This window comes from Pezoporus flaviventris, unplaced genomic scaffold (assembly GCF_033815535.1).
Source record: "Pezoporus flaviventris isolate CSIRO_AGI_PZ_B2104156 unplaced genomic scaffold, CSIRO_AGI_Pfla_v1 ptg000027l, whole genome shotgun sequence".
Classification (NCBI taxonomy): domain Eukaryota; kingdom Metazoa; phylum Chordata; class Aves; order Psittaciformes; family Psittacidae; genus Pezoporus; species Pezoporus flaviventris.
This window is the reverse complement of record NW_026892575.1, coordinates 3,939,945-3,952,565: the sequence shown is the minus strand read 5'-3', so window position 1 is coordinate 3,952,565 and position 12,621 is coordinate 3,939,945. Positions and strand designations below refer to the sequence as shown.

The following is a 12,621-nucleotide window of genomic DNA, read 5'->3' as shown; positions in this document are numbered from 1 at the left end:
CACCTCTCTTTTAAAACCACCATTAAACCATACTCTGCAATAAATAAGATTTTTTAAACTTTGTTTTAGAAAATAAAACCCAACTTTGATTCATGTCACTAACCAGTTGCTACAAATGTGCAAAAGGTTGAGAAGATTTCAGAAAACAACCGGACACTAGTCCAGGTAACTCAGCTGAGACCCAAGCACACAGATTTCACACACTTAGGATTTGGTTCAGCAAATGGCTCAGAGGAGCTGTGCAGTAAAAGCAGAAATCCTACCTATATAAAATGTGTGAGAGTGTGCAGTGGCTATTCTCTTAGCTGTGCAAAAGACTGCAATTATAACTAATCTAAAGTAACAGATATGTTGTAACCATGGTTAGTGGAAACTGCTAGCAAAACTAAAGAGGAAACAAACCCAGCGCCTTCCATGAACATACAGGTTAACATCACAGTTAGGTTCCAGTCCTGTAAACCTGTCGCAGTCCTCCTTATGCAGATGGTTGTGTTAGCCATCGCAACACCCTTACCAGTCAATACCATCCACTGCAGCTGTACCTAAAGTGGCCAAACGGAGCAAGACTTCGATGGTGGTTGTATCTCTGCATTTAACATTTTAAAACCTTTTGCACATTTTTTTTGTGTGGGTTTTTTTGGTGTTTTTTTTTTTGTTGTTGTTTTGGTTGTTTTTTTTTTTTTTTTTTTTTTTTTTTACATAAAGGGAATTTATTGCATGTGTTTGACAATTTTACAAAATAAAATTACTGGAACATTGACTTCTGAAAAAAATAGAAGGCACATTAAAATGACAGCTTTTTAATGCAGGTTGAGCTTCTGTATGGAGAATTCAGTACAATTCTTGGCTTTATTTAAGCAGAGCTCGATAGAGCAGGAGAGAATGGCTCATTTCTCTTTCCTGTTCCATGTAGAAGATGAAGTCCCTGAGGTTTATGCGAGTTATTTTCTGTCGTGCATACTGCCGGGATGAAGGAGTGCCCAAACCAGCCTGACCTCCACTAGACATACCGAGACCCTGCAAACAGAACATAGCAAAGTCAAAAGTCCTGCAACAGCAAAGAGTTTCCTCATACTCTCAGGTTTACGACTACTTTTTACAGCAGTCAGTTATAAACTGACTGCTGTATCATTTGAAACATCTTAGATTGATTACTATGAGTTTAATTCTGAAAATATTACACAAGATTTTATTCTTTTTCTATTCTTCTGAGTCTCACCAAGTTATCCTGAGTAAAGAAACCCCACTGAAAACACACGTGAGGCTAGACCTTGGTTCATTTAAAACCGGGGATAAGTATGTCTGACTAATTCTCCGGCTACACTCATGTTAACCATAGATTTGACCAGTTTAATTTCAGGAATCTATTTAGGACAAAACTATTTGCAGCAGATAAAGCCATCTTCAGTACAGTGAATGTGTGCACCATTCTACTCCACATCCTGGGTCTAGGACTGGAAAAAAGTGAGTGGTGTATCAGGATACTGCTACTGCAATAACCTCTGCAGTTGTGAGTCCCATGGGGACCCTGATTCTCTCTGAATCTACCAAAGAGAAATGCTCAGCGTGGGGAGATGGTCATCAACCTTGCTCCAGTACACAACCAATGCTCAGCTCAGAGATGGAAAATCAAACAGAAAAATCACAAGGACATTGTGTGATGATAAAGACAAATACCAGTACTACAGCTATATTAAATAATTTTTATTTCTGTTGTTTAAATTGGTTCGGGGTACTGAATTACTGCGTACCTTATTCTGGTTTTCCATATAGAGAGAGAAAACTCACAAACTGGGCATGAGACCACTGTGCTTTGATTATTTAGAAGCTGAAAGGATGAAATTACAGAGACTCTGCAGTCCTCTTGAGTTTAAAACTGAAATGCAACACACACACATGCAACCCTTTTTTCATCCTTAGGAGACCACTGATTTTATTAATTCCAATTGATTTCTGGCAAAACAAACTTTTAACTTAGAAAAATAGATTTTAATCTCTAAAATTATTTAAATTATTTTTCAAGCCTTTAAAATATCTGGAGAAGTTTTCAATACTTTTGAAATCCCAAATTTACATACTGCTGCTCTTACTAACCAACCTTTCTTTCCCCAGGAAATACTTATTCTAGGATCTTGATTCTAGGCATTAAAAATACAGTTAATTGTAATTCTACTACTGAAAGATTGTAGGGGAAACATATATGGTACATTGCAAGTAAGACATGGTACTGTTTTCTCTGTTGCTTTTCTCCCAGCATATCAGCAGTCAGACTCCTTGCAGAGCTGTGCCACTCAAGATAATTTCTCCTATACATACATAAACCATGGTAGTGGAGCAAATCCTCTTCTCTTGTAACCAAAACCACAAAAGTTACATGAATGTGGCTAAGCTTGCAAGCAAGAGAGGAAGAAGCCCACAGCCTTTGAGTACCATGAGCATTTGATCTGAAGTATTCTGTTCTCCCGTGTGGAACAGCTTTTGTTAACAGATTGATTTATTACCTAACCTCACTGCTCATAGGAAAAGCATGTGCTGCAGCTGCAAGGGTTGCTCATCCATGCTGACGCCAAACATATCCCCAGCACACAATTCATTTATTTCGTGGTGCTCTGAATTCTATGCCAAAACAGTCTGCATTTGTAAAAGAAATTTAAATTTGTAAAAATCATTTAAACTCCTGCTCTTCATCTTCCATATGTCTGGAATGATCCACTACCTTAAGTTGCCTCTCACTCATGCTCTGACCATGCATCCACTTTGCCAGGGCTGTTGCCACTGTTTCCTACTCTCCAAGTAACCACCAAATCTTTAAGTCAAGCTGATGCAAAAATACTACTCTTTCTTCTCTGCTCCCCACATGCTGCATCTTTCCCCCTGCTCCCAGTAGTACTTCAAATTAACCCTCACTACAGTTCCCAAACAGTGACAAACACGCTAGTAAGAAATGTGGCCATCTTGAACTTACTCAAAAGCACTGTCTATAGCATACTGGACTGGAGCCGCCCTGCACACAGTACCAAACAGTCATAGAAAAGCTACTTAATTTTTTAATTTTTTTTCTTCACATAAACCCATTTCCTATTTGGACAAAACAGCTGGAATTAAGACATGAGGATAGTGAGGCCCTGGCACAGGTTGCCCAGAGAAGCTGTGGCTGCCCCATCCCTGGCAGTGTTCAAGGCCAGGCTGGACAGAGGGGCTTGGAGCAACCTGCTCTAGTGGAAGGTGTCCCTGCCTGTGGCAGGCAGTTGTTACTGGATGAGCTTTAAAGTCCCTTCCATCCCAAACCAGTCTGGGACTCTATATTCATTGCATATATCACTCAAGATACTGAACTTTCACATAGGAAGAGCAAATACTTCATGCAACATCATGACATGGAGCTGCACTTTCATAACCACACTGGTGAGCCAGTTACCTGACAATGTTCCGTAATTGTTCTGCAAGGTGGATACAAAATTGTAAGATTTTAGGAAGTACAGAAGCACCTCTAAGCTGACAGAACAGGGATTTAGATCTGTCAATATGATTTCTAACTTAAAGACTAATTAGTTTGGTACTCAGAATTATTCTGCAGATGCTATATAAGAAATGCAGACTACTAAATGCCATAAGTTTTTAATTATGTACATGAATGCTAGCAGAGTTAATTGCCAAGAATACTGGAACTGAAGTAAAATGCAGATTCTTCTCCAGAAAAATCACATCTTTTGTCAGCATGACAGACTTTTCATTAACCCCAACAAGCCCTTTGTTGTCTGTGTCTAATGGCAACTAATATAAGTTACAAAGACAAAAGCTTTAATAAAAAAAATTTTTACATAATTTATTTCCTGGCCTGCCACACCCACTCAAATATACATCAGTACCAGCTTTGGTATCAGTTAAAAATTCAGGGAAATTTAAGATGTTCCAGACCAGAAAAAAATCATTTAATTTATATGTAAACTCCTTCTCCTCTTCATTTTGAGACTGCTTACATACACAAGGTACAGTGACTTCTCATCCCCTTCCATCTCACCCTTCCCTTTCCCCCACTGCCTCTTCTCCCTTGCCGCTTCAATCCTATTCGCTTGTAACACACCAGAGCAACTGGTGACAGCCTTGAACTTGGCAGCTGCAAATCCCACAGGACAGCAAGGAAGACACAGAGAGCAAACAAATTATTTTGTGCTCCACGTGTTCCTCGCGGGGCTACAATGGGGCTTTCCCAAGACCCACACACACAGCTCCCGCTCCCAGCGGGGAATGAAGACAAAATAAGTTCAAGGAAATCAAGTTCAGGAATTCTACAGACCGCCATAGTGACATGCTCTCTGTTAACCTATAATCCAGGACACACTGAAACTGTTGGAGCCCATTTACTTTAACAGGTTTTAATGCACTTCAGTTACACAGAGCTCAGAGTATTTTAAATAACACTGCTGGACTCTCAAGCTCAATTCAACTGTTAGAAGCTACGTAGCTTGAAATGATGGCTGAAGAAGAAGAATCAAAGTAAGTACTGGTTCAGCATGCACATTTTGAAGTGATTCTGAATTGATGTGAGATGTGACATAAGGTTTGGGTCACCCATCTCAGCTTGTTTGCTATTTTCATGATCATCCTCTGTGGGAAAACTCATGCTGTTAGAAAAGCAGAATAAAAATGGTTAAAAATAAACTGCCAAAGAAACACGCTCACACAGTGACAGGGTAGGAATTACAACAGTCTTGTGCAAAAAAGCTAATGAAGCCTCATTTCTGACGTGTCGTATTGCTCTGGTACTACTTACCACAATAAACCATCTCCTCTACAGAGCGTTCATCACCTCTTGCCTGCTTTAGAAATACTCTTGGTCCACAGTGCTGCCCTCCACCTATCACATGTCCCATAGGGTGGACGCATGTGCTCATCAGCCACCCAGCAGACACATGGCCCCCAAGCTAAATGTACCCCAAAGCTTGCTGGGCTCATACCACAGCCTCTTCCTCGCTGGCGAGACTGGCATGTTTCTCCTTCCTGTATCCAAGTCATCAGCTCACACAGAAGTTGCAGGCACTTAGAATCCAAAGATCCTTTCTACCTCTCTCTCCCTTCTGGTGGTCCCGACCACCAGATTTGATCAGCATTTCCCAAAAGGTTTAACTGGGAAAGAGGATTGAGACAAGACACGCCTCTTCTAAATCTTCATGGACAAACTGCTCAGTAAGTAAAAATGTCCTTGTGCACTAAATTACAATAATTACTTCATCAGGAGTATGAAAATTAAACCAAGTAACTCCCCAAAGTCTGCCATTCCTTTCTTGAGATAGAAATGCTTTCACAAAAGAAAGCACACGTAATACAAAATCTACACTTATTTTTATAAAAATGACAATTGATCTAATTTGAATTAGATCAGTTTTTTTCACAAATCTGTATACCTTCAGCTTTGAATTATAGAACCATGGAAATACAGCATGATATTCTTGTCAGGAAACACAAAGATAAGGGCAAATAGAAGACTGCATTTAATATTTTATCCATCCTTCCTTCACCAGAAAACAATTCAGTCCTGACAACTCTCCTTTGAACATAGTCTTGATCTGCGGCTATTGCTTCTCTGTGACCCAGACAGACAAGGCAATAATGATAAAAGATCTGCTGGTTTTCTTCCCAGGCTACATGGCTCATCCTTGTGGCAGCCTTGCATTTCAAGCCCAAGTCTGAAAGTGGGAATTGAACAGTAACAATTCAAAGCCAAGCTATATATGGAGTGAAAAAACACCAGGAATTTTGTCTCTCCAACCTCCATGCACTGAAGAGAAGTGGGAAGATAAGGTATATATTAGTCTGCTCTTACCAATCAGAGGTCTTGGATCGTAAGAAATACTGTGAAGATACTCTGCAGCGATGACGTTTACTTGCCTAAAGTTTTACTAGATCATTGGCTGAGAGGCACTTTGTACATGAAAACCAAGTATATTATGTATGATTAGCTGTCCCACATATTTCAGGGTTTAATTCAGCACATATTGAGGCTAATAGTAATGATTTCACTGATTCAAATGAGGGCCAAAACATCCTTAAATTAGTATTCCCCTGAATTACAGAAAAGTAAGTTATAACCACTTGTCAGTACCATAAATCACATCTACAAAAAGATGGTACATCTTCATACGGGCAGTAGGGGGACAAGTACCTTTAGAAGGATTCATTACCAAAAGCTGGCATTCAGGCCTTCAGATCAGCAACACTAACAGGGAGGATTAGCTACCATTATTTCTTCGGAAGCTAGTTATTTTAATTTGCAAACATTTTTATCCTGTACTATTTTAGTGCAGCTGTTCCTACAGACTCCATCTTGGCACACGTTCACTTGCTACACCCTCTTGGATGCAAATGCATCTCATTTCCCCTGGGCACATAAACACACACCTCGCCCTGCAGACAAACATCAGAAAAACTGATTTGCACAAGTATTTACAAGTACTTCAAATACCAACACAATTGTAACATTTCAAAGACAGCATGCAGTAATTTTTATATTAAGAAATAATAAGAGGAAGGTAAATCATACTAAGACATGGATACAGTGAAACTTTTTTCTTTCAATGCAATCTCTTTAGTTTGTAATTACATGATGCTATTTCAACCTAAAGAAATGGTCTGCCATTACAAGAAGAATGCTTTATATGTACCTGCTCTTTGCCGTTACTATGTCAAGCTAAGTCACATATGCAAGCACTATTACAATTGAAAACCTGCTTTGTAAAACAGCATCACACCAAAATCTTCCAGTTGAGAGAACTGGGCATCTCTTCCAAGCCTGACCACCTATTCCTTCCTCTAGGAGAGCACCCCCCCAAGGCCAAAAAGCAGGCTGGGCAGCATTGCAGGAAGGAACAATTTGAAAAGAAGTCTGCCCCAATGGAAATAAATAATGCAGATGAGCTGTAAGGCAGCTATGGGCTATGACATTTACCTGCTCAAGGGAGATAGGTTTTCAACCACCCAGCCCTCAACAGGTCATTCTCAGGAAGAAACCAGACTGCAACTAATTTGAACTTTTAAATCATGTACATCTCTGAATAATCACTGTGCTAACGTGAGAAAGAAAGCCTCCATTTTTTTCCTGCAGAGAGATACAGCTCTGCACTCTCTGAGGTCTTTTAACCTCTCAAAGATCTTTCTGTATCCCTTGCTCCTCCACTTGGTATGTGATAAAAACTAATGGCTTGTATCCTCTGAATTCCTGCAACACACTCATGATTTGCTCTGTGGCACAGTCTCTGGCTCTTTTTACTTACTTCGCTCATGGACTTGCGTTCACCATGGCTATAGATCTTGCCAACACCTTTATCCACAAACATCTCGTACCTATCACAAGTCACTGCCTTACTTGGAATTAAAAGCAATGACAATTTTACCTGATTAAGAACTCGAAGTTTGGGCTGCATTCTTGCTGCGGTAATTATATGTGGAATATTCTATTTATCCTGTTTCCATCATACACATGTATTTTCATTTTGCTTGGAATGTTTCTCCTCCCATGCTTTCCAAATGTTTAATCAAGTGCTGCTCCCTTTGAAACACTAATCCTGCCAAAATTTTTAATGCTTTTTTTTTTTTTTTCCCAAGCATTGTGGTGCTTTTTCCTTCTCATTTTTCAGTATTAGCATAGGGGTTTTTTTGGATGGGTTGGTGATTTTTGGTGACTTTTTTTTTTTAAGTACTTGTCTATCTTACTCCAGCCTAGACATGCTGTACACCCCTATATTCTGTATTCTCTTTTACCAGGAGTCAAGAGACGTCAAACCAATGTTGGTAGAAGCCCTATAGCTGAACTTTCAGGATTCACATTTTCCTTGAATCATATTTGATTCCCATCCGAATTTTCTCATGTAGTAATCCCTGATACTAGTTCAACACTATCTCAGTTTCACATAGTGGGAGGCCTTTTCTCTCCTTACCTGTATGATCATAGAATCATAGAATCACAGAATAGGTAGGGCTGGAAAGGACATAAAATTCATCTAGTTCCAACCCCCCTGCCATGGGCAGGGACACCTCACACTAAACCATGTTAACCTAAGGCTCTGTCCAACCTGGCCTTGAACACTGCCAGGGATGGAGCATTCACAACCTCCCTGGGCAAGTCATTCCAGTGCCTCACCACCCTCACAGGAAAGCATATCTTCCTTATATTCAATCTAAACTTCCCCTGTTTAAGTTTGAACCCGTTACTCCCTGTCGTATCACTACAGTCTCTAATGAAGAGTCCCTCCCCAGCATCCTTACAAGCCCCCTTCAGATACTGGAAGGCTGCTATGAGGTCTCCACGCAGCCTTCTCTTCTCCAGGCTGAACAGCCCCAACTTTCTCAGCCTGTCTTCATACAGGAGGTGCTCCAGTCCCCTGATCATACTCGTGGCCTCCTCTGGACTTGTTCCAACAGTTCCATGTCCTTTTTATGTTGAGGACACCAGAACCTCACACAATACTCCAAGTGAGGTCCCACAAGAGCAGAGTAGAGGGGCAAGATCACCTCCTTCGACCTGCTGGTCACGCTCCTTTTGATGCAGCCCAGGATACGGCTGGCTTTCTGGGCTGTGAGCACACAGTGAAGATGGCTCATGTTCATTTTCTCATCCACCAACACCCGCAAGTCCTTCTCCGCAGGGCTGCTCTGAATCTCTTCTCTGCCCAACCTGTAGCTGTGCCTGGGATTGCTCCGACCCAGGTGTAGGACCTTGCACTTGTCATGGTTAAACTTCATGAGGTTGGCATCAGCCCAACTCACAAGGGTGTCAAGGTCCCTCTGGATGGCATTCCTTCCCTCCAGTGTACCAACCGAACCACACAGCTTGGTGTCATCGGCAAACTTGCTGAGGGCGCACTCAATCCCACTGTCCATGTCACCGACAAAGATGTTGAACAAGACCGGTCCCAACACCGATCCCTGAGGGACACCACTCGTTACTGGTCTCCAGCTGGACATTGAGCCATTGACCACAACTCTTTGTGTGCGGCCATCCAGCCAGTTCTTTACCCACCGAGTGGTCCATCCATCAAATTGATGTCTCTCTAATTTAGAGACAAGGATGTCGTGTGGGACAGTGTCAAATGCTTTGCACAAATCCAGGTAGATGACATCAACTGCTCTACCCCTGTCCATCAGTTCTGTAGCCCCATCACAGAAGGCCACCAAACTGGTCAGGCAGGATTTCCCCTTAGTGAAGCCATGCTGGCTGTCACCAAGCACCTTGTTGTTTTTCATGTGCCTTAGCATGCCTTCCAGGAGAATCTGCTCCAAGATTTTGCCAGGCACAGAGGTGAGACTGACTGGTCTGTAATTCCCCAGGTCATCCATTTTCCCCTTCTAGAAAATGGGGGTTATATCTCCCTTTTTCCAGTCATCAGGAACTTCACCTGACTGCCATGATGTTTCAGATATGATGGACAGTGGCTTAGCAACTTCATTCGCCAGCTCCTTCAGGACCTGCGGACGGATTTCATCAGGTCCCATGGATTTGTGCACATTCAGGTTCTTAAGATGGTGTTGAACCAGATCCTCTCCTACAGTGGGGCCAAGGTCTTCATTCTCACAGTCCCTGCATCTGCCTTCCAAGACTTGGGTGGTTTGGTCAGAGCCTTTGCCAGTGAAGACCGAGGCAAAGAAGTCATTCAGAACCTCAGCCTTCTCCAAATACTGTGTAGCCAGTTCTCCCGAGAGCTTCCTGAGGGGGCCTACATTCTCCCTAGTCTGTTTTTTATTTGCTACATACCTGTAGAATCCCTTCCTGTTATCTTTAATACCTCTAACCAAGTTTAATTCTAACTGGGCCTTAGCTTTCCTAACCTGGTCCCTAGCTTCCCAGACAACATCCCTGTATTCTTCCCAGGCTGCCTCTCCTTGTTTTCACCTTTTATGAGCCTCTTTTTTTCACTCTAAGTTTCCTCAGCAGCTCCTTATCCACCCAAGGAGGTCTCCTGGCCCTCCTGCTGCACTTCCTTCTAGTGGGATGCAACACTCCTGAGCTTGTAGCAGGTGATCCTTGAATATCAACCAACAGTCTTGGGCCCCCCTGCCCTCTAGGGCTATATCCCATGGAACCTTACTCAGCAGGTTCCTGAAGAGGCCAAAGTCTGCTCCCTTGAAGTCCAGGGCAGTGAGCTTGCTGCACGCTCTTCTCACTGTCCTGAGGATCTCAAATTCGACCATCTCATGATCGCTGCATCCAAGGCTGCCCTGGAGCGTCGCATTTCCAACCAGCCCTTCCCTGTTGGTGAGCACGAGGTCAAGCATGGCACCTCTCCTCGTCGGCTCCTCTATTACTTGCAGTAGGAAGTTGTCTTCCACACAGTTGAGGAACCTCCTGGATTGCTTGTGCTGGGCCATACCGTCCTTCCAACAGATATCAGGGTGGTTGAAGTCCCCCATGAGAACAAGGCCCTGCAAGCGTGAGGCTTTTCCTATCTGTCTGTAGAGTGCTTCATCCGCAGGTTCTCCTTGATCAGGCGCTCTGTAACAGATCCCCACAGTAATGTCTCCCATAGCTATATTCCCTTTAACCCTGACCCACAAACTCTCTGTGGACTGCTCACCTGTCCCCAGACAGAGTTCCATACTCTCCAGCCTATCCCTAACATAAAGGGCAACTCCCCCTCCCTGCCTGCCAGGCCTGTCTTTTCTAAAGAGCCTGTAACCTTCCATTCCAACACTCCAGTCATAGGAGCCATCCCACCATGTTTCTGTGATGCCTATTACATCATACCTCTGTAGATGTGCACACATCTCTAATTCCTCTTGTTTGTTCCCCATGCTATGGGTGTTTGTATAGAGGCATCTGAGCCGAGCTCCAAATGAAGCCGGCTCATTGGCTGGAGCAGCTGGAATATCTCTACATTGCTCCGAGCGTTTATCATAGGTGCTGGCAAACCAACACATCTGGTTTAAAGCTTTCTTGACCAGCCTGGCAAGCCTTCTACCAAAACCGCTCAGACCAGCTCCACCAGCCCCCACTAGACCTGGCCTACAAACTTGGGTCCCGTGTTCAAGATACCCAAACCCCTGCCTATGGCACCACCATTCTAACCATTTATTAACCTGGCCAATCCTCCTAGCCTTTTTAGGGTCCTCCCCTTTATCCTGGAGAATTGATGAAAAGACTATCTGAGCTCCAGAGCCTCTAACCACCTCTCCCAGGGCTCTGTAGTCCTTCTTCTTTATGCTCTCCAGGCTACTTCTATCTGTATCTCTAGCACCCACATGGATCATTAGAAGCGGGTAATAGTCAGTGGGACTTACTAGAGCAGGCAGCCTCTCTGCAACATCCCTTCTCCGTGCCCCTGGTAGGCAACACACCTCCCTTGAGACTGGGTCAGGCCAACAGATGGGCGCGTCTGTTCCTTTCAGAGTAGCCTACCACTACAACCCAGCGCTTTTTCCTGGCAGCACCAGTAGTGATCTTCTTTACCAGCGCACCAGTTCCTGGTGCGAGTGTGTTTCCTCATCAGCCCCCCTGCAGGACAGCAAAGAGGTTCTGGGTGGGGAGAACAGATATAGGAGGAAGCCCCTTGCTTTTAATTGTCCTCTTCCTTCTTTTTTTGTTGGTGACTTTAATTTAATCAGAAACTTGAAATAATTAAAATACTCTTGACATCCATCAATCTCTAGACACATATAACTGTAAAACTTAATTGTTTAAATATCTAATTAATATATATACAACTGCTGTCCAGTAAAGGTTGTTTCTTGGTCTACCTCTTACTGAAGACACGCTGAGCAGAACAACTGTGGACAACTAGATTCATTCATAGCTAGTTTTGATGAAGAAATCAGCACAATAAGTACATCATGACATTGCATGTGCTAGCTATATCTCACCTTTTTAAGGTGAGACACAGATACCATACACCTGTTTCATATATTGCCAGTCCTCCCATGGGAGGGGGGAAGAGCTGGAGACAGAGAGAAAAGTATCTAAATCTTAATGCAACCACAAAATCACTTTCTCAGCTCTTGAGAGCATGAATTGCCCTCATTCATCTCAACTGACTTTCAGTTCTTAAGCTTAATTATGATGTATAACACCCAGATTTATTGTGTTTGCAACTGTTGGTCATCTTGCGCACTCCCAGCAATTGTGCAAGTGCCAATCAAGTGACTTTATGCACCACTTGCCAAACAACAGGCAAAATAGCTACAGATCTACCAGCTCTTGGCACGTGTTATTCCTGTGTAAAATCTGCTTGTAGATTAGTTACCATCCATGAACAGCAGTATAAACCTTTCTCTATAATTACCAGAGGCTCCTCTGTGGATTGAGGGTAGTATATGGCCCTAACTCGTACACCCAGCCCATTAAATAAAGCAAAACAAAGCAGACAGTCCTGATATCTCTGGATTGAGTGGCAATAAAATTAAGCCCTAAATGCTAATACCTTTATCTTGCAGGATGAGCACATTGTCAGAACACAGTGCCAGTGTAGAGGAAATAAGATGTTAACATTTGTAAATATAATGTGAAAGAGGCTAACACTTTCTATTACTGCAAATATCACAGAATATAATTAAGGCATGGTGCATTTCAGGCACTAGGGAGAGATGATCCAGAGTTCAGCAGGGAGAAGATGCTGAATCATTTAGCCACTCATT

General features: G+C 42.7%; 1 protein-coding gene across 2 annotated transcripts in view; it reads right to left on the bottom strand.

Moving 5' to 3' along the window:
- Positions 1-830: 830 nt before the first annotated feature.
- Positions 831-12,621, bottom strand: part of LOC133271965 (transcription initiation factor TFIID subunit 4-like) — a 149,092-nt gene continuing 137,301 nt past the window's right edge. For both annotated transcript variants that reach the window (XM_061458500.1, XM_061458501.1), the window contains exon 15: positions 831-1,017. In XM_061458500.1, coding sequence (XP_061314484.1) covers positions 850-1,017 — 168 coding nt within the window. In that variant the 3' untranslated portion in view covers positions 831-849. The remainder of the gene's footprint in view (positions 1,018-12,621) is intronic.